This window comes from Lepus europaeus, chromosome 13 (genome assembly GCF_033115175.1).
Source record: "Lepus europaeus isolate LE1 chromosome 13, mLepTim1.pri, whole genome shotgun sequence".
NCBI lineage: Eukaryota > Metazoa > Chordata > Mammalia > Lagomorpha > Leporidae > Lepus > Lepus europaeus.
The window spans coordinates 57264089-57291946 of NC_084839.1; the positions used below are offsets into that span (position 1 = coordinate 57264089).

The 27858-nt window shown below is 40.3% G+C and overlaps 1 protein-coding gene across 3 annotated transcripts in view; it reads right to left on the bottom strand.

The window, feature by feature from the left end:
- Window positions 1–27858, bottom strand: part of USP34 (ubiquitin specific peptidase 34) — a 235373-nt gene that overhangs the window by 30795 nt on the left and 176720 nt on the right. For all 3 annotated transcript variants that reach the window (XM_062209502.1, XM_062209503.1, XM_062209501.1), the window contains 17 exons: window positions 24679–24832; window positions 21408–21486; window positions 18114–18167; window positions 17914–18009; window positions 16547–16611; window positions 16380–16455; window positions 16244–16291; window positions 16070–16135; window positions 12524–12604; window positions 10508–10593; window positions 9294–9462; window positions 9134–9208; window positions 7899–8050; window positions 4513–4561; window positions 4325–4429; window positions 4203–4247; window positions 918–1022 (listed from right to left, as the gene is read on the bottom strand). In XM_062209502.1, the coding sequence (XP_062065486.1) occupies window positions 918–1022; window positions 4203–4247; window positions 4325–4429; window positions 4513–4561; window positions 7899–8050; window positions 9134–9208; window positions 9294–9462; window positions 10508–10593; window positions 12524–12604; window positions 16070–16135; window positions 16244–16291; window positions 16380–16455; window positions 16547–16611; window positions 17914–18009; window positions 18114–18167; window positions 21408–21486; window positions 24679–24832 (1505 nt within the window). The remainder of the gene's footprint in view (window positions 1–917; window positions 1023–4202; window positions 4248–4324; window positions 4430–4512; window positions 4562–7898; window positions 8051–9133; window positions 9209–9293; window positions 9463–10507; window positions 10594–12523; window positions 12605–16069; window positions 16136–16243; window positions 16292–16379; window positions 16456–16546; window positions 16612–17913; window positions 18010–18113; window positions 18168–21407; window positions 21487–24678; window positions 24833–27858) is intronic.

Consider the following 27858-nt stretch of genomic DNA (forward strand, 5'->3'; position numbering starts at 1 on the left):
CACTCCCGGGCCACAGCAGAGAGCTGGCCTGGAAGAGGAGCAACCGGGACAGAATCCGGCGCCCCGACCGGGACTAGAACCTGGGGTGCCGGCGCTGCAGGCAGAGGATTATATTGAATCGCAGCGCCGGCCTAAACTTTTAATTATTTAAAAGTTCTTTTAAATCTCTGAAGTTTTTCACCTTTATGTTTCTTATTTCAAACCCAACTTACTACTCCTACTCTTAAGTGAGAATGTGAGGTAGCTCACTGCATTTCTGGGGAGATTTTTTTTCATAGCAAAGGGGAATCTCAGGATCTGGGAAAAAGAGTTGGCAAAACATAGCCAACAGGCCCAATTCAACAGCTGCCTGTGTTTGCTGCTTTATGAGAATACAGCCATGCCCACTCAGTTACTTATTATCTGGGGTTATTTTCAGGCTAAAACAGCAGACTTGAAGAGTTTCAACAGAGGATGCATGGCTCATTAAAGCCTTAAGTATTTGCTGTTCGGCCCTTCAGAGAAAGGGTTGGCTGACCTTGGTCTAGAGTTTTTCCAACATTCTTTAAGCCGAAATTTTGTGATCACAGCAGTTAACTTGAAAGAAAAGAAGGGAGTGGTTGGTGCTTCCTCTATCATTTTTGTCAACTACTGGAAACATTTGTTACTTTTAGGGTTTCTACTTGCTCTCCGCAATCTTTTCTGAGGGCGGGGAAATGAGAACTTCACATTGGCTGAACTGTTAGTTTTTAATATGGGAGACTGGCTAAAAACCTTCCTCCCTTCCCCAGCCCTTGTGACTAAAGCTCCTCTTTTTCCTTGGAACTGTGACTTACTAAAACCATTTTGGGAGTATACAAATAAGAAGGTATTGATGCTTAAAATGGCAGTGGCTGCATTATAAAATGAAAAGGCTGCAGACATCCTGCAAAACTCACCTCCCAAATCCTTTGCAGAATGTAAGATGCGAAGGGAGGCATTCCTGGAGGTCCACCAGCAAATTCCATCAGCATCGTCAACAATTTAAAGAAAGGATTGGCAGCCTGTAAGACACAGACGTGACTGTGTATTTAGATACACTGACAAACAATGTATATGTTAACTGTATACAACATCATACACAGACATACACACCATGGAAAGACTAAATTGGAAGAATTACAGTTTGCATTACTTCAATGCTTATTTTTTTGTGGTAATTTCACTTAAAATCTACTCTCCTACTGATTTTCAAGTACACAATAATACATTGTTAACTAGTCACTATGTTATACAACTGACCTCTTGAAATTAATCCATATCCACTAAAAACTTACACCCTTTGATCAATACCCCCATAACCTCCAAAATAAATCTTGTTCATTAATTAAAAACTTCCTGTATTGAGGCTGATGTGGTATACTCAGTACAAACTGCCATCTGCAACACCAGCATCAAACAGGGACACCAGTTCATGTCCTGGATGCTCCCCTCCCCTGCTCCAGCTCACTGTTAAAAGAACTGGGAAAGGCCAGTGCCGCAGCTCACTAAGCTAATCCTCCACCGCACTGGCACCCCGAGTTCTAGTCCCGGTAGGGGTGCCAGTTCTGTCCCGGTTGCTCCTCTTCTAGTCCAGCTCTCTGCTGTGGCCCGGGAGTACAGTGGAGGATGGCCCAAGTGCTTGGACCCTGCACCCGCATGGGAGACCAGGAGGAAGAACCTGGCTCCTGGCTTCGGATTGGCGCAGCGCACCAGCCACAGCAGCCATTTGGGGGGTGAACCAATGAAAGGAAGACCTTTCTCTCTGTCTATCTCTCTCACTAGCTCTGCCTGTCCAAAAAAAAAAAAAAAATCTGGAAAAGCAGCAGATGACCCAAGTGGTTGGGCCCCTGCACCAGGGTGGCTGACCACGATGCAGCTCTAGCCTTTGGCATGGCCCAGCCCTGGTTATTGTCGCCATTGGGGGATGAACCAAAGATGGAAGGTTGATCTTTCTTTCTCCCTGTAACTCTGACTTTGAAATAAATATATAAATCTTTAAAAAAAAATCTTGCATCAATCTTTGACCAAGAGCCAGGACTGGGCCACACCCAATCTGAGTCTCCAAAGTGGGTGCCAGAGATCCAAGTACTAGAGCCATCATCTGCAACCTCCCAGGGATACACATTAGCAGGAAGCTAGAGTGGAAGTGGGAGAGACAGCACCTGAACCATGCACTTGGATATGGCATATGGGCAGCCTAAGTAGAGATTTAACTACTGCAGCAAATGTATCTTGAAGGATTATTACTTTTCGACATGCACTGCTAAAGTAGTGGTGACATTCTCATATTCTACAAATACTTTCAAGGGCTGGTGTTGTGGCACAGCGGGTAAGGCCGCCGCATCCCATATGGGTACTGGTTTGAATCCCAGCTGCTTCGCATCCCATCCAGCTCCCTGCTAATGGCCTGGTAGAGGATGGCCCAAGTGTCTGCAGCTTTGCCACTCACATGGCAGGCCTGGAAGAACCCCTGGCCTCAGCCTGGCCCAGTGTTGGATGTTGGAGCCAACTGGAGACTGAACCAGCAGATCGAAGATTGTGATTGTGTGTGTGTGTGTGTGTCCCTCTCTCTTTGTAGCTCCTTCAATATATATCAAGACTTATTTATTTGAAAGGCAGAGTTACAAAGAGGTGGAGGCACAGAGATAGAGAGAGAGAGATCTTCCATCCACTGGTTCATTCCCCAATTAGCTGTAATGGCTGGAGCTGGGCTGATCCAAAGCCAGGAGCCAGGAGCTTCTTCTGGGTCTCCCATGTGGGTGCAGGGACCCAAGCACTTGGGCCATCTTCTACTGCTTTCCCAGGCCATAACAGAGAGCTGTATCTGAAGAGGAGCAGTCAGGACTCAAACAGGCACCCATACGGGATGCATGCATTGCAGATGGCAGCTTTACCGGCTACGCCACAGTGCCAGCCCTCTAAATAAAAAAACAAAAAACAAAAAACACTAAAAACTTTCATAGGACTGGAGCTGTGGCACAAGCATCCCAAATGGGCACTGGTTCAAGTCCTGGCTGTTCCGTTTCTGATCCAGATTCCTGCTAATGTGCCTTGGAAGACAGCAGAGGATGGCATAAGTCCTTGGGCCCCGGTAGTCATGTGAGAGACTTGGAGGGAGCTCCTGGTTTCTGGCTTCAGCCTGGTCCAGCCCCAGCCATTGCAGCCATTTGGGGAGTGAACCAGCAATGAAAGACCTCTCCCTGTCTCTCACACTCTCTTTGTAGCTCTGCTTTCTCAAATAATCTTTAAAAAAAAAAAAAAAAGAGAGAGAGAGAGAGAGAGAGAGAGAGAGAGAGAGAGTATACTTTCATTTGGTATTGCATTCTATTTTCCACATATGCAGAGTCCTAGAGTTAGTCTACTTTTTGAACTGGGCAGTGATGATGCATGATTCAAACCAAACAACTTCTAAGTTTAGCAGGTAAAAGCTGATATTGGAGGTAAAGCCACCACCTGTGACACCAGCATCCCATAAAGGCGTTGGTTCCTGTCCTAGCTGCTCTGTTTTCCATCCAATCTCATTCTAATGGCCTGGGAAAAGCAGCAAAGTGTAGCCCAAGTGTTCCGGGCCCTGATACCCACATGGGAGACCCATATGAAACTCCTGGCTTTGGCCTGGGGCAGCCCTGGCTATTGCAGCCATCTGGGGAGTGACTCAACCAATGGAAAAGCTCTGAATTCCAAATAAATAAATCTTAAAAAAAAAAAAAAAAAAAAAGAGAGCATTTAGATGGCACTCAGATATATTAAATTTAATTTATATGTATATATTTTATTAGGAAAACTATATTACAGGAAGACATAATTCCATTTATTCAAATAATAAAATGATATACTAAAAAATAAGAGAGGCCCATTTCAAAATACTAACGGTGCTGACAATAGCGGGTTAAAGCCCTGGCAAAAAGCACCAGCATCTCTTACGGGCGCTGGTTTAGTCCCAGCTGCTCCTTTTCCAATCCAGCTCTCTGCTATGGCCTGAGATAACAGTAGAAGATGGCCGAAAGCCTTGGGCCCCTGCACCTGCGTGGAAGAAGCTCCTGGCTCCTGGCTTCAGATCGGTACAACTCTGACTGTTGCAGCCATCTGGGGAGCGAACCAGTGGATGGAAGACCTCTCTCTCTGTCTCTACCTCTCTCTGTAACTCTTTCAAATAAATAAATCTTTAAAAGAAAAACATGAATTAATAAATGTTTACCTACCTCAGGAGTCAACTTTGCTATTGATGTGAAAAGCATAGATACAATCTGAAAAAGAAAAAGGATTTCAGAATATTCTTTGCAAAATTAGTAAAAAAATTTTAAAACTGTTTCTCAGAACTTACATGTTCTGCAAGTCGATTATTGTATCGACACAGGCTGAAAATCAGATTACAAGTTTGTCTTATATTGATGCCATCACGAATGTGTTGAAACAAGAAGGGAAATCCCTGTTAAAAGCAAAAGTTTTTCATTTAAGAACTGTTATTATTTTTACAATGCCCAATTTGTCTAAAATTGGAGAAGTTATTACCTTGCCTCCTGTAAGTGCTGCCATATCAGTCTGTGATAATGTCAAATGCCTAAAAGAAAATATTAGTGGAAATAAATTTTTCTTCCCTCTGTATTACTTTATAGCTATTTATATTATGACATGCATCAAAATCATTGATTCAATTACATCTGTACCAACCCACTATTTTTAACACTAATTTTGTTATTTTTTGCTATACTTCCTCACTAAACATCTTCCAGGCAATTTCTCAAGATTGCAGGATTGGTAAGTGGAAGCCCAAATCCACTTTATCTCAATTTCAGTATCTCAATATTTTAATAAATTAAAACACCAGGATGGGTTTAATTTTATGTAGAGAAATGTTTGTTGTTGTTTTGACATAAGATCCTTCAAAACCAAGTGGAGTTTTAAGACATATTACAGTTTTACTTCCCAGTTTAAAATTATTGCATACTTCAACATATTATAAAAATTCAGATACACAAAAATGGAACGGTGCAAGTATCCCTTCACTTAGATTCAAATATACCAAAATCATAGCCATACTCTTATTTCATTTGTACCACCAACAACTCAGTATGTATTATTCTGAGACAAACTCCAGGTATTTTATCATTTAATCCATAAATCTCAATACAAGTCTCAACAGATAAATTTTAAAAACAACCATAGTATTATCAGTCACACCTAAAATAAATTAACAATTCCTTACTATCACATAATATCCAGTGTACAAATCTCAAGTTCCTAAAAAAATTTTGTATAGTTACTTTGTTTGAACTCAAATAGTCCTTTGTTGTAACTGGTTGAAATGTCTTCTAGATCTTTTTATCTACTGGTTTCTCCTCCACCTGTTTTTATGTTGCAATTTATCTGTTGAGGAAAGCAGGTAGTTTGTCCTGCAGCTTCCTGCAATTGTTATTTTGCTGACTGGATCCTTGTAGTATGCTCTCAACATGTTCCTCTGTTCCCAAGCATCTTGTAAAGTGATAAGTAGATCCAGAGACTTGACCAAATCTAGATTTGACTTTTTAATCAAGGTTGTTTGTAGGTGGTGGTGCATACTTTTAACCAGGAGGCACACAATCATTGTAACATTTTCAATCAATGATGATCACTGTTTAGATCCATTACTTTATTTGGTGTCACAAAACAGTGATACTCTAATTCCAACAGTCCTTGCTCATTTATTCACTTCAGTATATTTATCACAACAAATTTTTCTTGAGTCAACATTTGGTTGCCGTGAGGTATACTTCTTATAGGTAGGACAGATGCTTGATAGTCTTTATTTCTCAGTTTTCAAAATAATGATTTGATTTCCTAGTACATTTCAAAGGTTGTCAACAAGTTTTTCAGATTTTCTTGTTAGGTACCATTATGAAGTGATAGATAAAAATATGTTATGCTTTACAATCCTCTGTAATTCTTTCTCATCTATGGCAAGCAGAAACTCCCTACGAGGGTTCACATTCCTTTACAATGACCTCAGATGTCTGAAACAGCCTCCTGGTTTTCCAAAATGAAGAAAACACTCCGAAATTCTCATTAATTTCATGTCCAAGACCTGGAACTGGCCATTTTCCCATGGAATGCAAATTCTTTCAGTAAGTAATGAGATTTATAGACTACAATCAACATGCTGGGGTACTCATTGATTCTGGATTGGACAAGGTTACCAGGCCTTTTCAGAAAACAAAGGTAGGTAACATTTTCTGTTTGCTTAAGACAAAATACACCATGAACGCATACTGCATTTCCAATTCAAATGTAGTTTTAAAGAAATGATATAAATGATATAAAATCCCACAACTCTATATCTATTTTCTTCCATTGCTGAAAATCTTGGCTGCTAATGACATTAACAGTTACACATACTAATAGATGAGAATAATTCCAATTACATTAAAATATAACTACTCAAAAGGCATACGATAGCTTTGTAATTCTTTTTGCCCTTCATGTATATCCCATTAGAAAATTACGGTTAATGTGCTCTAAAGTCACTTTAGTCTCTCTCCAGTGGCTATATTCCTTGTTTAATATACCAATAGTTGCATTTATTTCACTGTGCTGTTGGCTTTTAGGGACTGTTTCTTACCCATTTATTTATTTACACAAAACATTTACATGGTTCCAAATTTAAGTTTATAAAACATTTTGGCAGGATTCCATTTCTGTCCCCTCCCCCTTGTTTTGCCTCCCATCGCCAGCGGAAACCATTTTCCAAGATGTTTTTGATTTACAGTCAATTTTTGAGAGCTGGTAGATATGTTATGTAAAGTGTTATAAACACTCAATCAGCAAATACCAAATCATTACTCCTAGGGATATACAAAGTTAGGTTCCTGTGAGCCTCTGGTCACAATGTTTCCATCTACCAGTAATCCACTACTTTGTGTATGTATGTCTCTATTGAAGGATGCCTCATTTAACATATACTAATCAATACTGAATTCATGCCCACAGTATTATAATTCACACCTGTATGGAAATGATTTCACACACATACTTTCACTCTAAGGCACATCACAGCCTTCCTGAGCTCAAATGTTAGCCAGCTCTTTAGCAATGCCCTTGGGGCCTTTTTAAACAGCAACATCACCATAGAAAAGCACAGCAAATACTGTGAAAAGTTCATTTGTTTACAATATGAAAACTGAAATGAGAAGGCAGATAATCAATTTCTTTGACCTCAGTTGGGAAAATGTATCAGGCAACTCAATTTTCACCACTCTGCATAAACACAGGTTTAAATGACTACAACAGCTCCTCAAGTTCTGATTCTGGCATGACAAATGTTACCAAGAAGGTGAATTCACAAATAAGAAATCCACAAATAATGACATTGGCTGCTTATACATATGTGTTCTCCCACTGCCTTCCCTTACTTAAAATGCATATACAACAGGCACTTTTCTCCACCTGGCTTTTTTCACTTAGTAATATAGAGATTTCTCCACAGCAGCAGAGTTAAATTCTGTATTTCCTTCCTTCAGCTACAGAGCATTCAACTGAGCACTCAACTTTTCAACTAGCTTCCTTTTTGTGAATATTTGGCTGCTTCTAATCTTTTGTTATTAGAAACAGCTTTGCATATACATCTTTCCCTATTTTTGGGATAGGTCTCTAGAAGCAGAGTTGCTAGGTTAAAAGATAAATGTACATATAATTTTGCTAGCTATTTTACTGTGTATTTTTCTTTAATGATTATATCTAATATAACTCAGAGACGAAGTAAGAGTTAAGCTGAAAGGACTAAAATTATTATACCACAAGAGTTGATGAACAGTATTATTATTCAAAAGTAATTAGGTAATAACTGAATTAACAGTGATCAAACAATTAAGTAAAAGAATAAAATCAGACATGCTTTAAGCATTTTGAATGTTGAAGCATTTCACCTTTCTGAGCGAGACTGTTCAACCAAAAGAGCAACTAAAGCTATCATCTTTTCAAGAGCAGCGGGCCTGTATTTTTCTTCTGCCAGAGAGAGAATATCTTCTTCCTCTTCTTCTTCCTCCCCTTCTTCCTCTGACAACACTTCAACTTGAGGCTATGTGAAACAAAGTTCAATTTCAATATGGTACTAGTTTGAACATCATATAGAGAATACAGGGATCCCTTTATATAACTACCAGGCAGATGGTAACAGGAGCATGGATCATGACAAATAATCACTGAAAGGCCTAATTCTAACATGAACAATCTAATCCACACTCAGGACACGTTTAGATTAAACTGTAGAACTGGAAAGAACAATGACATAAGGGATAAATCCTTGCAGTGCCTGCTTCCCATATGGGTGCTGGTTTGAGTCCTGGCTGCTCCACTTCTGATACAGCTCTCTGCTATGGCCTGGGAAAGCAGTAGAAGATGGCCCAAGTGCTTGGGCCCCTGCACCCACATGGGAGACCCAGAAGAAGCTCTTGGATTTGGATTGGCACAGCTCCGGCTACAATTGGGGAGTGAACCAGTGGATGAAAGACCTCTCTCTCTCTCTGCCTCTCCTTCTCTCTGTGTAACTCTTTCAAATAAATACATAAATCTTTAAAAAAAAAAAAAAAAAAAGAAAACACCAGCTCACATTATCTGAAGCATTATACCATAGTTTATAAGGTTCAGCTCAGTAATCTGCCTGAGGATCAAAGCCCAACTCACTGTGATTTTAAAAAAACTTAATTTCCCTAAGGTGCAAGTACCTTATCTGTCAAATGTAGATAAAAACAGTACTCAGGGTTAAGAGAAAATTAAGTTAGTGCAAACAAATCATGCAATCCAATGTGACTATCATGGACAATATAAATTTCATGTGATACTTTAATATTACTAATAGAATGACCAGCTATCTAAATGTTTGGAACATTTTGGCAAACTCAATACAAAAGGCATACAAAATAAGACCACCAAAAATGTTCACCAAATAACATACTGTTGGTAAGACCTCAAAGTAGTGGTGGCATGTTGCTGAAGTACATTTACTTTGTTCTAGGGCCTTTCCAGTGAACTGGATTATTTGATTCTTCTCTTGCTATACTCATTTAAACATGAAAAATATCAACCAGTTCTAGTATCTCATGATGCAAACTACTGAAAACATGAACTCTAAATCTCCAATTTAACAGAGAATTATACTTACATTTTCAGGTCCTTTGGTTCCCATGTAAAAATGTACCATTGTAGATATGGCTTGCAATGAAAGCAAAAACTGGCTCTAAAAATATTCAAATATAAAAAATTAATTCTAAGCACTGAAAACAAGTATGTAATCCCAGAAATAAATAAGATATAGGTCTCACCTCTTCTTCACCCATTTTCGCAAATTCATAAAGGAAGGCAAAATACTCTGTAAGATGTTTACTGTGAGGTTTCACACCATGTTCCATAATTAATAACAGAGTTCTCACAAATCGAGTGACACATGAACGACCACCAATATCTTCTACTGAGGCGTCCATATCATCTGATCTAGAAAGAGAATCAAATGTGTCTTTTTAAAATTTTATTTTCATTTTATTTCAAAAGCACACACAGAGAGAGTGATAGAGACAGGAAACTTGCACTAACGGTCCACTCCTTGGACACCTACAACCATTAGGGCTCAGACAGGCCTAAGCCAGGAACCAGAACACCATCCAGATCTCCCATGTGGTGGCAGAGGCCCAAGTACTTAAGTCATTATCCACTGCCTCCCAGGATGCACAACAGCAGAAAAGTTGGGTTAGAAGCAGAGTCAGGACTTCAACCAGGCACTCTGATATGGGATATGGGTATCCCAAGTAGTGACCTAACCTTTGTGCTAAATGCCTATCTACCACATTAAATATATCTCAGAGAACACATTAAGCCTAAGGATAGATATAATCTGGGAGGCAAAATATTTTTAAAGCCTAAATCTATCTCATTTATTGTTTTGATGTTGAACACCAATTATAATAATATTAAGTACCTGAATTCCAATTATTGTGACTAGCAAAAATCAATCCAATTATAAAGACTGATCCATAAAGTTACTGTAGCGGATTTTACAGATGCCCTTAAGTAAAAATAAAATTAAATAAATAATTTTTAAAAAGATTGATTTATTTGAAAGTCAAGAGTTCCAGAGAGATCTTCTGTCTGCTGGTTTATTCTCCAGATGGCCTCACTCGTCAAAGATGGGCAAGGCCGAAGTTAGGATACAGGAGCTTCTTCCAGGTCTCCCACATGTGTGGCAGGGGTCCAAGCACTTGGGTTGTCTTCCACTGATTTTGCAGACCATCAGCAGGGAGCTGGATCAGAAATGGAGCAGCTGGGACATGAACTGGTGCCTACGTGCGATGCTGGCATTGCAGGTAGCACTTTTACCAGCTATACCACAATGCTGGCTCCACGTTTTCTCTTCTTAACTTGTCTTTTTTACATTTTTAACACAAGAAATTAAATATTCCTGTGCTGACATTTAAAACTACTTTGTAGCAGATCATCAAAAAATTTAGAAACATTTAACATTTGTTAGCAAAGCACTTCTTACCCATCTTCCATTCCTGGCTGCAGGTACAGATGAGCATGCACAGGTCTCAGTCTCTGAATCACATGGATACATAAACGCTGAAACATCTGTGAAGATGTAACAACCCGAGAGTCAAGTAACTGCAGGTTTCAAAGATACTGATAACAAGATTCAAAGCTCTCTGCAACATTCTAAAGTTTTCCTGGAATCTCAACTACCGAAGAAGATGAGGCAAAGTTAGCACTAAAAACAACATACAGTTTTATGATGGCAGGGGAAACCCAACAAATTAGTTTCAGTAACACGGGTCACCAAAAACAAAGCTTTATAAAATCCTGTTAGCTAATGGAGATCCAGAGAAAGCAGTATTCAACATCTACCTCTTTCAGAAGAAAGGAATGGGGTAGGGAAGCTGATTAGAGGGTCAAAAGCCAGGAGAAAGAAGTATGTTTTAAGTTTATTCAAAAGATGTATGGATTAAAAATGGCTGGAGAGTTTCTAAAAAAGACATACAAAAAGTGAGGCAGGCATTGTGGCACCATAGGTAAGACTGCCTCCTGCTATGTCAGCATCCCTTATGGGTACTGGTTTCAGTCCTGGTTGCTCCACTTCTGATCCAGCTCCTTGCTAATACTCCTGCGGAAGCAGCAGCAGATAGCCCAAATGCTTGGGCTTCTGCAGCCATGTAGGAGACTCGAAAGAAGCTCCTGGCTCGTCTTTTCAGTCTGGCCAGAACTGGCCATTGCAGCTATCTGGGGAGTAAACCAGCAGATAAAGATTCTAATTGTGCCTTTCAAAAAAATAAAATAAACCTTAAAAAAAAAAAAAAAAAAAAAGACGAATGGCCATGCACATGGAAAGATATTCAATGTCATTACCAAAACCACTGTTCAGATAAACTTCATTTCCATTATGATGATTAAAAAAGACAAAAGCAAAATGGAATCCTCATATATTCATAGGAGGAATGCAACATGGTCCAGCTGCTGTGAAAACAGTTTAGTAAACCTGAATATGTTAAATGTAAGAGTGACTGACCACATTATCCAGCAAGTCCACTTTTAAGTATGTACCCAAAGGAAAAGAAAGCATATGTCTGAAGAAATACTTGTAACACAAATGGCCACAGAGCTCAAAAAGTAGAAACATCTCAAATGTTCATCAACTGATGAACAGATAAACAAAATGTAGTATGCCCATTCTATGAAATACTATTTGGCAAAAAAGGAAGTAAAGAAACATGCTGTAACAGATTACCCAGAAGAGAATGTAAAATTAAAGCAGCAAGTCATAAAAGATCACATACTGTATGATTCTACTTATATGTAAAGGTCAAAATAGGCAAGTTCATAGTGACAGAAAGTAGGTTACTGTTGAGCAATGAGGAGAAAAGGAGGGAAAAAAACAGACTGCTAATAGGTTAGGGGTTTCTTTTTGAGTTGATCAAAACTCTAAAACTAGATAGTTGGTAATGGCTCTAAGACTCTGAATATACTTAAAACTAATCAATTTTACACTTTGAAAGTTTAGGTGAATCTTAAAATAAAAGAATTATATTCTCAGTAAAAACTAGAAAGTGAAATAATTCAAATTCAGTTTGGTTTCTGTATTATAAATGATTATACATTTTATTTTCATTGTCCAATTTTTTTCAATGATGTAGGGAAAACAATGGATTCATTTGACCATTCAGATCTTGCCACAGAAATGAGTCACTTGCTATTCATTTATCTTTCGAGGTCCTTCTAGTACCCTGCCACAGTTAAAACATCTGAAAATCTGAGAAAGAATCAGTATAATTAATAAAGCATCCAAATAAAGAGAAGAACAGAAGTTTATAACTTATCTTCCCATGTCTAGGAAATGGTATTATAGAGAGATGTTGATGCTAAAAGAGGCTGGTAAAAACAATACTAAAATGACTTCTATCATACGAGGTAGACCTTTTGGAATTATTTTCAATGTTAGTTAAAACAAAACATATTCACAGGTAAACTTAGAATAATATAGTTCCTTCTCAAAATCATTCTTTCTTACCTGTCTCACAATTTGGTTAGGGCACTTAATGAGTATCTGCATTGGCCACCAGTCATCATCAGCCATGCGATCCAAAAACCACTGTAAGAAAATAAAGAATGATTTTAACAATCAACCAGTACTTGTAAATTAGGATCAAAATCCCATAAAGACTATTTCTAGGTGGTGTTCCAATTAATAAGGTCTTACCAGAAAAGTTTCTCTAATTTTTAGAAAGACACCTTACTAAACACCTCCATGGATACCACTTATATCACAACACACTACTTGCTCAATAGCAACCTAGATCCTTATCATAATAAAATGGAATACCCTTTCCCTCTCAGTCCTCATAAAAATCACACTTTGGAATCTATATGATGTCAGTATAATTCATTTTCACTCTGTTAAAAACAAATTTTTATCTAATTATGTTGACCCTCTGTATCTATCAAACAGCCATGAGGGGAACAAGGGAAAGTAGAGGAATGTGCTGATGATATAATCAAGATGATATAATCAGTTAAAGCCAGCATGTGGAAAATCCTATAGAACAGATGATATACAAAATGCCAAGGACAGAAAAATCAAAGTGCTGTTATAGATGAAAAATTCCTAAGACAAATGCAGAATGTGGACCTTTCTGGGATCCTAATTCAAACAAACCAACTGGCAAAAAGTATTTTTTGAGATAATTAGATATATCTACATGTAGAATAGGCATTAGATACAGGCAGTCACTTCTAATTTCACTGGGAGTGAATGGAATTGTAGTACACATTTTTAAAAGGTCTCATCTGTTAATACAAACTGTGCTTATGGATACAAAATATGATATTCAGGCTTGCTTTAAAACATTTCAGCTGGGGCCAGCACTGTAGTGCAGCAGGTTGTGGCACAGGGGGCTTAACTATACGTGTGACAACAGTATTCCATTTGGGCACGGGTTCTAGTCCCAGCTGCTCCACTTCCTAGCTAGCTCCTGGCTAATGTGCCTACAAAAGCAGTGAAAGATGGCCCAAGTATTCAGGCCCCTGAATCCATGTGGGGGACTTGGATGGAGCTCCAGGCTTCTGGCTTTGGCCTGGCCCAGCATAAGCTATTGTGGCCATTTGGGGGTGAACCAGCAGATGGAAGATGTCTTCCTAACTCTGCTTTTCAAATAAAAAAAACTGTAAGTTAAAAAAAAAAAAAAAAAACACTGAAAAAACCAAACTTCAGTTGGTGGGTAAGCATTCTGGCCTACTGGTTAAGATGCTGAATGGGCCAACGTTGTAGTACAGTGGGTTAAGCCCCTGCCTGAAACATAAAGCATCCCATTTAGGCATGTCTGAGTCCCAGACACTCCATGTCCAATCCAATTTGTTGTAAAATGGGCCTGAGAAAGCAGTGGAAGATGGCCAAGGTACTTAGGCCCCTGCACCCACGTGGGAGACCTGAGGAAGTTCCAGGCTCTTGGCTTCGGCCTGGCCCATTTCAAAAGTAAATCAGCAGATGGAAGACCTCTCTGTATACCTCTCTCTTACTGTTATTCTGCTTGTCCAATAAATAAAGAAAACTTCAGACAAAAAAAAAAAAGATGCTAAATGGGAAGCCTGTATCTCATAGATGAGCGCTTGGCTTTGAGTCACTGCCCTGTTCCTGATTCCAGCTTCCTGCTGGTACACACTCTGGAAGCCAGCAAATCATGGATCAAATAACTTTGAAGCCACAAAACCACCCAGAAGACTTGGATTGAGTTCCTGGCCCACAGTGAGGTGTGTGGGCATCTGGGGAGCAAACAAGCAGACAGGAATTCTTTTTGATTATCTGTCTCTCAAATTCAGTAACAAAACAAACCAAGTATGGCAGGAAAGCAATATATGAAACCAGAATGAAAGAATATTATCTTCCCAAGTTGGGAAACAGGTGTACTTCGGTACATTATGACTTCCTACTTTTGTTCATGTTTCCAAATGTTCATTATAAAGTTTTTTTTATTATTATTACTGCCTTCCCAGGCCACAGCAGAGAGCTGGCCTGGAAGAGGGGCAACCGGGACAGAATCCGGCGCCCTGACCGGGACTAGAACCCGGTGTGCCGGCGCCGCAAGGCGGAGGATTAGCCTAGTGAGCCGCGGCGCCGGCCCCATTATAAAGTTTTAAAAAGTTACAGCATTGTATTTGAAATTTCTGCTAACATTCTATTATTTTATTATTATGAGGTATAACTAATTTTATTGACTGTACAATATACTTCTATGTCCACTTCTGAAAAACCCTAAAACCTGTATTCCTGGGAAGGTTTTCATCTCTTTGGTTATGAATCAAAATTTACAATATTAGGATAGCAATATGGGTATGCTGGTGTTATTTGTGAGATTATCCCTTGAGATGCCATCTCTCTTAAAATGAGGGGAAATATAATTGGATATATATCTGAGATAGTAGCTTTATAGGTATCTTTTAAAGGAAGAGAGGGATAGAGAAAATGGGAAGATGCTGGTCAAGGTAAGCACAGTTGCAGTTATAAAAGGAAAAAGGCTAATGATTTTACATAATGGCAGTGTGACAATAGTTACTATACTATTTTTTAAAATATGTTTTAATATTTATTTTTTTGAAAGTCAGTTACACCGAAAGAGGAGAGGCAGAGAGAAAGAGAAAGAGGTCTTCCATCCACTGGCTCCCTCCCCAGATGACCGCAATGGCCAGAGCTATGCTGATCTGAAGCCAGGAGCCAGGAGCGTTTTCCGGATCTCTAAAGTGGGTGCAGAGGCCCAAGGACTTGGGCCACCTTCTACTGCTTCCCCAGGCAATAGCAGAGAGTTGGATCAGAAGTGGAGCAGCCAGGACTCGAACCAGCGCCCATATGAGATGCCTGCACTGCAGGCGGCAACTGTATCAGCTATGCCACAGCGCCAGCCCCATATACTGTATTGTTTACTTGAAATTTACTGGGGAGATTTTTAAGTGTCCCAAACACATACATACACATACAGAGACATATACAAAATAACTAAGCAGTGATGGATATGTTAATTTGATTCTGGCAAAAATTTCACAATGTGCATGTATAGCAAATCATCACATACACTTTTTTTTTTTTTTTTTCTTTGACAGAGTGGATAGTGAGAGAGAGAGAGACAGAGAGAAAGGTCTTCCTTTTTGCCGTTGGTTCACCCTCCAATGGCCGCTGCGGCCGGCGCATCGCACTGATCCGAAGCCAGGAGCCAGGTGCTTCTCCTGGTCTCCCATGCGGGTGCAGGTCCCAAGCACTTAGGCCATCCTCCACTGCCTTCCCGGGCCATAGCAGAGAGCTGGACTGGAAGAGGAGCAACCAGAACAAAATCCGGCACCCCGACTGGGACTAGAACCCGGGGTGCCGGCGCCGCAGGCGGAGAATTAGCCTATTGAGCTGCGGTGCTGGACAAATCTTAAAAATCTGAATGTCCTATAATTTTTTCCTTCCATGAGAAAAAAAACACAAAAATTTTTAAATAACATAAAAGCAATTCCTTAGTTAACATAATTGATTTAGTAGGTAAGAAGATTTTAAGCTATGAATTATTTGAATTTGTCATCTCACCTCACAAGCTGCTTGACTATTATTAAACTGTTTGGTCAATAATTCAATCCACTGAAGCATTGTGGGCTAAAAAACAAAAACAAAGTCAATCAGGCCTAAGTACTTTTGAGTCAAAGATAAGAAACCCAAAACATAACTGATATTACAAGAAGATCCAGAAAATAAAACATGTACCTTTTCTTTTGAATGAATAAATGTCTCTAGAACAAAGGAAGTACTTAACTGTAAGAAAGCAGAAAACGACACAAAAGTGACTTAGTTATTTTAAAGTAACAAAGTTTGACAACATGATCTAGAGTTTATATATTACCTTTGCAGTCATTAGTGACACAGCTTTGGGATCTGGTAATGTACTGGGAATACAACTACACAACTGCCACATAAACCTAGAATTAAAGAATAACAACTTGAGATTCTTACAGAGTAAGATTCAAAAACTACTTTAAAAAAATCTACTACTAAATTTACCTAACTTACCCAAAATATGTATGCTCAAAAATGTTTTTGTCTTGAAGAAACTGCATGTTATCATGCCAAATCCACTGAAGAAAAAAATTGTTAACATTAGATATCAGAATGCATACTTTACTACATTTCACCAATTTCTTATTAGGCAAGATTATGCTCTTAAAAAAAAAACACCAGAAAAGAAACAAAAAACACATGTACTTAAAATTCATGTTGACCTTTTTTCCAAGTATAAACAAACCAAACGCAGAAAATGCTGTTAGAATTTGGCTGTCAATGTCAGGCCAAAAATAGTAAATGGAAAATGCCAGAAATAATAAATTCATAAGGTTTAAATAAAAAAAAAATTCACTGTTTTCTAGTGCGCTAAATTTAGAGAGTTGTGCAAGTATGTAAAACAAGTCCACTTTTCTCATTTGTTTTACTCTGAAAAATATAAATTACATAAGCATGTAATGGGTATATTTTTATTTTTAAAATGAAAGTTAAAAAAAATCTAGCTTATTTTATTAAAATGATAAAGATTAACAGGTGTAATCACATTAAAATTTATAGTAAAAGTCAACTTTCTCACAGTTCTCAGTATCTAAATACATTTTCTTCATTTATTTGGGAGGCAAAGAGACAGAGCTCTTGTCCACTGGTTCACTCCACAAATGCCCACAATGGCTGCAGCTGGGTCAAGCTGAGACTAGGAAATGGAAACTAAATCAGATTTTCCCATGGGGTGGCAGGGACTCAACTATGTAAACCGTCACATGCTGCCTCCCAAGAGGTGAAATAGCAGAAAGTTGGAACTGGGAGCAGGGCCAGGATTTGAACCCATACCCTCTGATATGAGAAGCAGATGTCCCAACCAGTAGCTTAATCACTAGACTACTAAACCCTCAACCCCTCAAGTCTAGCTTGAGAAACACTAAAGAAATAAAAATGCATTTTGAAAGTTTTACTGAAAATTTTATAGGTTGTACACTGTGGTACAGCAGGTTAAACTGCTGTGTGAGATGCCCACATCCTGAATCCAAGGACCTGGGCCACCCTCCACTGCCTTCCCGGGCCACAGCAGAGAGCTGGACTGGAAGAGAGCTGGACAGAAGCGGCGCCCCGACTGGGACTAGAACCCAGGGTGCCGGCGCCGCAGGCGGAGGATTAACCTAGTGAGCCGTGGCGCCAGCCCACTTTTACCTGTCTTATGTCCGTCTTACTAAGGATATTTGTAAGTTCTCTTAAAGTCGACTTTGCAGTATAGGTCTTCATGTTGGGTAGAATGTGCTTATATTGATTTTTTTCCCCCTGGTCATGGGGTTTTTGTTGACACCCTGTTCTTTAAAGAAATAACAGACTTTGAAACTGTTGCTATAACAAAATTAACATACCTCTAGTAATTCTGATGAAACATCAAATTTGTATTCCCTGCCATTTTCTTCCTCTGGTTCCATGCGTTTATAAAATAGCATATATGCACTGTGGGTCTTTAAGAGCAAGACAAAATAAAAAGTATATTTTCATTTAGGATTTTAACTGTCAAGAAGACAACACAGAAGGAAAAAATTATAATAGATGAAAAAAAGATTACCTTTTCAAAGGAGAAATCCATAAATTTATCTGTAACAGAATCATATGTCTTGGTCTGTTTAAAAGAACAAAAATTTTCCTTCTTTAAAAAAATGCAGTATACTCAGCTATTATTGACATATAAATTAATAAACAGTACTTTATACATTACAGTACCTTTGTAAAAATAGTTTCAAGTAACACTGAATTGATAAAAGTCCTATGTGCTTCACAAATTTGCATTCTAACATCACACTGGGTATATATCTTTTTGAGAACTGAATACCATCAAATTGAGACAGAATTCTAAGATTACTATCATAAAAGAAAACAAAAGAAGGTGTGGCAAAACAGTCTGCTCTTAATTTCCATAAAAGTGGAAGTATAGATAAAAAATCTAATTTCACCTGTGTATCTTCAATGACATTATATATGATAAAAGAAGATTCCTAAAATACTCACAGACTTCATAATTTATTTTGAGATCTCAAAATACTATCCATAAGAACCTCAACCAATGCCTCAAAAATTATATGTTGTGCCTGAAAGCTAACACATTTTATAGAAATGGATTTGTCAGTTTACACACTAAGCAGTTTAGCTGATGGATGATAAGGAAAGAAGCATCAAAAGATTTGACAGTCGACCAAAGACATCAGAAAAATGATTGAAAGAGTAAAAAAGCTATGGAAAGCCAAAGAGAAAAGACAGTGCAACACGGGAAACATTCAGCATGTATCTGGAATTTGAGTCAGACAAGACAGTAAGACCAACAGAAGGTATAGAAGGAAATGATACAAGAAATTTCAGTAGTGGGGTTTCTGGTGTCCTAAGGGCTACCTTCTAAATGAAAAAAGATCATAATTCTGGCAATTCTGGAGAATTCGAGATAGGTTGTGAAAGAAAAGATGGCAAAAAAAAAAAAAAATCCTAGAAAAGCATCATCACAGACAGCAAAGCATCATCACAGACAGCATAAGGTTAAGGAGGGACAGAGGTAGAGTGGACAGTGAGAGAGAGAGACAGAGAGAAAGGTCTTCCTTTGCCATTGGTTCACCCTCCAATGGCCGCCGCGGCCAGTGCGATGCGGCCAGCACACCGCGCTGATTCGATGGCAGGAGCCAGGTGCTTCTCCTGGTCTCCCATGGGGTGCAGGGCCCAAGCACTTGGGCCATCCTCCACTGCACTCCTGGGCCACAGCAGAGAGCTGGACTGAAAGAGGGGCAACCGGGACAGGATCGGTGCCCCGACCGGGACTAGAACCAGGTGTGCCGGTGCCGCAAGGCGGAGGATTAGCCTATTGAGCCACGGTGCAGGCAGAGCTGGAATTTTTTTTTTTTTTTTTTTTTTGACAAGCAGAGTGGGCAGTGGGAGAGAGAGACAGAGAGTAAGGTCTTCCTTTTTGCTGTTGCTTCACCTTCCAATGGCCGCTGTGGCCGGCGCATCTCGCTGATCCGAAGCCAGGAGCCAGGTGCTTCTCCTGGTCTCCCATGTGGGTGCCGGGCCCAAGCACTTGGGCCATCCTCCACTGCCTTCCCAGGCCATAGCAGAGAGCTGGCCTGGAAGAGAGGCAACCGGGATAGAATCCAGCGCCCCGACCGGGACTAGAACCCGGTGTGCCGGCGCCGCAAGGCGGAGGATTAGCCTGTTAAGCCACGGCGCCGGCCAGAGGTAGAAATTTTTGAAAACCAAGATTCAGAATATTTTTCCCCCAAGGTACTTTACCATAAATTGTTAAAAATTAAGAAATCTAAAATGGACCTACAATTTGAAAAACCACCTTTTAAGAGAAGAGGCTTGCAAAGTTTACTTGTTTCTTTTCTTTCTTGCTTTTTTTTCCTAAAAGAATTGTCCTAGGAATAACACCTAGAGGTGCAAATGGTTTAGTGATCGCTTGAATTGTTAACCAAATATTCCTCAATCCATTTCCAAGCTGTTAGCAGTTGGACTACTTTTCCCTATCTTTTCCCTGTCCATTCAAAATAATAGACAAAAATATCAAGAAATCATAAGGAAGCCCTTCATTAAAATCCAGAATGTTTATATATAGAACAGTTGTTTTATAATGAACATGGTAATTAAGATTTAAAAAGAAAAGACTATTTGGTCTTCACTGTGAAATGCACATGACAAATATTTGAGTTGTGAGATGCCAATAGGGTGTTTTTAATTATTTGAGAGGCAGAGACAGAAGGAGAAAAAAGTTCCCATCTGCTGGTTCACTCCCCTTTCTGCTTTGGAAAAGCCAGAAATTCAATCCAGGTCCCCCACATGAATGGTAGGACCCCAATCACTTGAGCCATCATTGTTGCCTCCCAGGAGCTGCATTAACAGGAAAGTGAAGTCAGAAGCAGAAGCCTGGTATGGAAGACAGGTACTCTGATATGGGACAGAGGTGGGTATTTAACCACCAAGCCCAATGCCTACTACCAACAGGGTACTTTAAAACTCTTCAGAAAACTGGTGCAATGCAAGGATCAACTGTCTACTGAAAAGTGGAAGTATTACAGTTATGGTACAACCTAATTTTCTTTAACGCCCTTGTTATGGAACAGAGATGTTCTTTTGCTACTCCATAACTACTATTCTCCAGGTTGCTGCTTCAATTACAAGAAAGTACTAAAAGGGGGCCCATACTGTGGCACAGCGGGTTAAAGCCCTGGCCTGAAGCACTGGCATCCCATGTGGGTGCCAGTTCTAGTCCCGTCTGTTCTTCTTCCAATCCAGCTCTCTGCTGTGGCCTGGGAAAGCAGCAGAGGATGGCCCAAGTCCACAGGCCCCTGCACCGACGTGGGAGACCCAGAAGAAAGCTCTTGGCTTGGGATTGGCGCGGGTCCAGCTGTTGCAGCCATCAGGGGAGTGAATCAGTGGATGGAAGACCTCTCTGTCTCTACCTCTCTCTGTAACTCTTTCAAATAAATAAATAAATAATAAATCTTTAAAAAAAAAAAAGTACTAAAAGGAACAATCTTTAAATTTTGGCTCAAGTCAAGTTTGTGGTTAAAAAGTGTTCAGATTATCAGTAGAGAGTAATTTCTTTTTACTTCAGTTCTACAAAATTCATTGAGGAAACAATTTATTTGATTATAATTCTCATGGCGTAACTAAATTCCTGTTATCACTTTTTATTTAAACAGAAATAGCAATTTTTATACTTTCTAGTATATTCTGTGAATATATTCAACTTCTACAGAGTAAATACATTTTTATACTTAATCATAGCGAAGAAAGTTAAGTGATTCTGCTATTGGATTTTATGAGATGACAAAGCACTTAAAAAATAACAAATCATTTATACTTTCTGAATAAAACTTACCGTCATCTCTCCACCAAAACATTCAGAGGCAAGCTGAGCAGAATCAAAAGGTTTTACCTCAGCATCATTAAAAAGATACCTAAAATAGAGCATATAGTATTAATCAAGAAAATTTACAGTAAATATCTATAAATTATGTCTAATATTTTAAAAGCACTTAGAATACATACTGACGTATTACAATTACAGATCAAATTACTTCAGGAGGTAATTCTAAGTTCTTCTTTGTATAACTCTAAATTACTAGAAACTGGACATATAAGTTGTTTTAAGATTTATTTATTTGAAAGGCAGAGTTACAGAGAGGAAGAGTCAGAGAGATAGAAAGGTCTTCTAGCTGCCGGTTCACTCCCCAGATGGCCTCAAGGGATCCAAAGCCAGGAGCCTGAGCCTCCTCTGAGTCAAGACCATCTTCTACGCTTTTGCAGGCCATAGCAGATACTTGTATCAGGAGTGGAGCAGCTGGAACTCAAACTGGCATCCATATGGGATGCTAGCACTACAGGCGGCCATAGCGCCAGCCACTGGACATATAATTTTACAACATGGTCATAACCATCTTAAAATCATTTAGAACCTAGGACTAACAAACACAGGGAAAAACAAAAGTTTGCCTTGTGACACAGCAGTTAAGGGCCACCGTCTGCTATGTCAACATTTCATATGGGCATTGCTTTGAGTCCCAGCTGTTCCACTTCTGATCCAGCTCCCCACTAATGGCCTGAGAAAAGCAGATAGGGATCACCCAAAGTCCTTGGGCCCCTGCACCCATGTGGGAGACATGGAGAAAGCTCCGGGTTCCTGGTTTCATTCTGGCCCAGCCCCAGCCTTTGTGGCAATTCAGGAGTAAACTAGCAAATGGAAGACTTGTCTCTCTCCCTCTCTGTAAATTTGCCTTTCAAATAAATAAATAAATCTTTTTAAAAAATCTAGCATGTGAATTTTTTAGACATGAGAAATTTCGGAGATAAAGATTCCCTTTCAAAATTTATGATCCAGTTGCAGAGCCATGTTCTATTCCTGGTTGCTCCCCTTAAAGGCAGTAGAGGATGGCCCAAGCGTTTGGGCTCTGCACTCGCATGGGAGACCAGGAGGAAGCACCTGGCTCCTGGCTTCAAATCGGCGCAGCACCAGCCGTAGCTGCCATTTGGGGAGTGAACCAACAGAAGGAAGACCTTTCTCTCTATCTCTCTCTCTCACTGTCTATAACTCTGTCAAATAAATAAAAATAATTTTTTAAAAATTGATGATCCAAGCCGGCGCCGCGGCTCACTAGGCTAATCCTCCACCTTGCGGCGCCGGCACACCAGGTTCTAGTCCCGGTCGGGGCACCGGATTCTGTCCCGGTTGCCCCTCTTCCAGGCCAGCTCTCTGCTGTGGCCCAGGAGTGCAGTGGAGGATGGCCCAAGTGCTTGGGCCCTGCACCCCATGGGAGACCAGGAGAAGCACCTGGCTCCTGCCTTCGGATCAGCGCGGTGCGCCTACCGCGGCGGCCATTGGAGGGTGAACCAACGGCAAAAGGAAGACCTTTCTCTCTGTCTCTCTCTCACTGTCCATACTGCCTGTCAAAAATAAAATAAATAAATAAAATTAAAAAAAAATTTGATGATCCAACAGAGATTTAAATAGTCACTGATGGTGCCAGCGCTGTGGCATAGTGGGTAAAGTGGCAGCCTGCAGCGCAGGCATCCCATATGGGCACCAGTTCTGGAGCTGGCTGATCCACTTCTGATCCAGCTCTTTGTTGTGGGCTGGGAAAGCAGTAGAAGATGGCCCAAGTCCTTGGGCCCCTGAACCTGTGTGGGAGACCTGGAGGAAACTCCTGGCTCCTGGCTTCAGATTGGGGTAGCTGTGGCCTTTGCGGCCAATTGGGGAGTGAACCATTGGATGGAAGACCTCTCTCTCTCTCTCTTTCTCTCTGCCTCTCCTTCTCTCTCTGTGTAACTCTGACTTTCAAATATATAAATAAATCTTTAAAACAAAAAAATAGTCACAGGAATATTCTCAAATGCATAAGAAAAGCAAAAATACATCACGGACATGATGGCTGAAAGACTGAGAAATAACTGAATGAAACTATCCTAACTGCAGATCAAATATCAATTATACATTTTGTTCAAAGTGATACCCCACACTTAGAGTGCTACCTAGCAAACATATAGTCCCTACACCTAACAGCATCTGAAGAACAAAAATATTGTATTAGGGACTAATCTAATAACCTCTAACCATTAACCTGATAAAAGATGATAAAAACAGAGTGTGTGAGGGAGGCAGGTATTTAGACTATTGATTAAGATGCCTGTTATAACGCCTGTATTCTATATTGGAGTACCTGAGTTGATCTTTTTTTTTTTAAAGACTGATTGATTTATTTGAAAGGCAGAGTTACAGAAAGCAAAGGAAAAGAGAGAGAGAGAGAGGTTTTCCATCCAGTGGTTCACTCCCCAGATAGCCACAACAGCTGAAGCTGCAACAATCCGAAGCCAGCAGCTAGGAGCTTCTTCTGGGTCTCCCACATGGGTGCAGGGGCCCAAGAACTTGAGCCATCTTCTACTGCTTTTCCAGGCCATAGCAGAGAGTTGGATCAGAAGTGAAGCAGCTGGGATTCGAACTGCCACCCATATGGGATGCCGGCACTGTAGGCAACACCTTTACCTACTGTGCCACAGCTCCAGCCCCATGGGTACCTGAGTTCTATACCTGCTGCTGGCTCTTAACTCCAGGTCCTTGCTGGGTCAAGTAATTGGGTTTCTGCTACCACATGGAAGACCTAGATTGAGTTCCCAGCTCCTAGCTTCTGCAGATCAATTGAGGCATTTGGGAAGTAAAATTACCAGGTGATAATTTTCTAAGTATGGGTCTCTCTCTCTCAAACTTGAAGGGGGGGTGGGTGGGGAACCTGCCTAAGATGGCATGGTGAACAGAGTAGAGCAAAAAAGGAGGGAACTTCTAATGGGCACACATAAAGACTGTCATCACCCTAGAGAAGGCAATTAATACAGACCTCACAGATAAGATTCAAGAGGCATTATACTGCCCACGAATCTCAAGTTGTATGCAAAACTTGGTGTGTGTTCCATTTTCTAGGAAAAGCATTCATCAAACTTGTAAGAGTCCAGACATCCACTTGAAAACTGTATCACTTTTCCTAATTTTACAGGAAGTTTCAGAGAACTAAAATGTGGCAAATCTAAAAACTATCATAAATTTATACCTTGGAGTCAGAGAAAAGTTTTGAAAAATCTCAAGAAAAAGATTTAAAACTCACCATTTATTGTTTTTATAAGCATGTGGATTAACGATATCTCGGATGAAGCTGTAATAGTGTCCACCATCTGCAGTTCCTGTGTGAACAGTCACTCCTATCAAGTCGTACTCATAGCTCTCTGTGTCTTTTGAGTGATCACTGACTTCCTTAAAACCTGAAATGATGTAAATAAAATGGCAGTAATTCTGCAAATTGCACACAGTGACTTCTTAGAATTGTTTTTTGTAATATACTTTATGTACAGAAATAGATACAGTACATATAATATGTATTAAACAGGTGCAAAACAAATCTAACCGTCATCCACCACCCACAGTCTACCACTTTAAGAAACATGGTGTACAAATTGCTGGGAAACCAAATAGGTATAAAATTATGAACAAATTCAGTATAATTTATAAATATAGTAATCTGATTAATCTGACTGGTCTTTTTGAAATAGTATGATGTGTGCTTAATTTAACTCTAACTCTATTAGGAAATTGTCAAGCAAGCATTATGGCATAGTGGGTAAATTGCTGCCTGCAATGCCGGCATCCAGTATGGGTGCCAGTTTGGTTCCTGGCTGCTCTAATTCCAATACAACTCCTTGCTAATGGCCTGGGAAGAAAGTACCTGGGCCCTGCAATCAATGTGGAAAACAAGGATGAAGCTTCTGATTCCTGCCTTTGCCCTGGCTGTTGCAGCCATCTGGGGTGTAAACCAGTGGATGGAAGATCTCTCTATCTCTGCCTATCAAATAAATAAATAAAACTTAAGGGAAAAAAAATAAAAGGAAAATGCATTCTTTTTTTTTTTTTTTTTTTTTGACAGGCAGAGTTAGACAGTGAGAGAGACAGAGAGAAAGGTCTTCCTTCTGTTGGTTCAGCCCCCAAATGGCTGCCTCGGCTGGCGTGCTACACCGATCTGAAGCCAGGAGCCAGGTGCTTCTTCCTGGTCTCCCATGCGGGTGCAGGGCCCAAGCACTTGGGCCATCCTCCACTGCCTTCCCAGGTCACAGCAGAGAGCTGGACTGGAAGAGGAGCAAGCGGGACAGAACCGGCACCCCAACCGGGACTAGAACCCAGAGTACTGGCGCCGCAGGCAGAGGATTAGCCTAGTGAGCCACGGCGCCAGCCTGAAACTTCTAAATATACTCAAATCCAAACCATAGCAGCAGATGTTTATCCTAGTGGGTAAGATGTCAGCCTTCTACATCAGAGTACCTGGGTTAAATTCCTAGCTCAGGTTTTTGACTCCACAGTTTCCTGGTAAAGGCAGACTCTAAAAGACAGCGGTAATGGCTCAAGTCACTGGGGCCCTGCCATGTACATGGACATTGCATGCTTGGCTCTAGGCTTCAGCCACAGCCAAGCCCTGTCTTTTCCTGGCATTCTGTGGGAGTGAACCAGCAAATCTATCTCAAATTTAAAAAAGTAAAATCCTTACTGTAAGAATTCCTTCCTTTAATGCTGTATGCCTTCATAGGTATCATTGCCAGTTCTCTCCTCTTGTCAAGGAAATATATACTTCTCTTGAAACAATAATTGACATTCATTGTTTATACCTCTTCTCCAGGAGCCAGAAGCCAGGAACTCCATCCCGGTTTCCAACATGGGTGGCAGGGGCCCACATATTTGGGCCATCCATCCTCTGCTGCCTTCCCGAGTACATTAATTGGAAGATGGATTGGAAACAGAGTTTCTGGGACTTGAACCAAAACTCTGATATGGGATACCAGCACTGAAACTGGTGGCTTAATCTCTTGTGCCACAACACTGGACCTCAGAAGTTTTTTTTTTTTTTAAAGATTTTATTTATTTATTTGAGAGGCAGAGTTACAGACAGTGAGACAGACCTCTCTCTAGAGGTCTTCTGTCCACTGGTTCACACCTCAGTTGGCCACAACAGTCTAAGCTGCACTGATCTGAAGCAAGGAGCCAGGAGCCTGTTCCAGTCTCCCACATGGGTGCAGGGGCCCAAAGACTTGAGCCATCTTCTAATACTTTTCCAGGCCACAGCAGAGAGCTGAATTGGAAGAGGAGCAGCCGGGACTAGAATCAGTGCCCATATGCAATGTCAGAGCTGCAGGCAGAAGATTAACCTACTGTGCCACAATGCTGGCCCCAGCATAGTTTTTATACAAATAAAACATTGCCAGGACCCTTACTATGTAAAAAAGGACTTGTAATCAAGATCAAAAGAAAAAACTAGATCCATTGTTTTCTTCTCTTGCCAATTTCCATTCTTCTCCTTGTGATCCTTGAGGCACACATGCAAAAATTTGAAAACCACTGGTTTTAAGGAAGTTCATGAGGTAAGCCTCATCATAAACTTGCTACAATCTGCCTTCATATTGCAACACCCAAATTAAATTGCCCTGATAATTCAAAAGACTTTCTTAACATTATATTAGTTTCAGTTCCATTCTTACACAAACTGTTCTTTTCCTTTAATATTCAGTATTTATGATCATACTCTTGAGATCTTGAAATACTGACCCCACTGCTCACTCATCTGGCTAGCTGCTCAAGTCAGAAATCTGAGTCATTTGTGACTCCTCCTCCTCTCTCCCTAGTAGCAGACCAAGTAAAACATAAGCTTCAAGGGGACAGAGACTTCCAACAATGTATTCCCACTACTACGCAAATAGGACAAGTTATAGAGTGGATAGATGCTCATTAAAACATTCACCTTATTTATTTAAAAGAGTGTCACAGAGTGAGGGAGGGAGACAGACACAAAGAATGATTGATTGACTGAGTTCTTCCACCTGCTGGTTCATTCCCCCCCAAAGACTTTAACAGTCAAGAGGCAGGCCAGGTTGATGCCAAAAACTCCATCTAGGTCTCTCTCCCATGTGCATGGTAACGGCCTAGGTACTAGGGTCATCTGATTCTTTCCCACGTACATTAGCAGGGAGCTGGGTCAGAAGCGGATTAGCCCAGTCTCAAACCTGTGCTCTGATGTGGGATGCCAGCATTGTAGGTGGTGGCTTGATTCACTGTGACACAACACCAGCCCTGGACGTCAGCTTTGCATTCATTTATCCACTCATTCATTCAGTCATCGAGTCATATTAACTTTATATACTACCCCCCCTACACCTCCCCCCCCCACCCCCGCTGGCACCCTTTCTTGTGTAATTCTCTGTGGTTTACAGGACTGGCTTCCTCACACCTGTTTCATCATTCTCTAGCC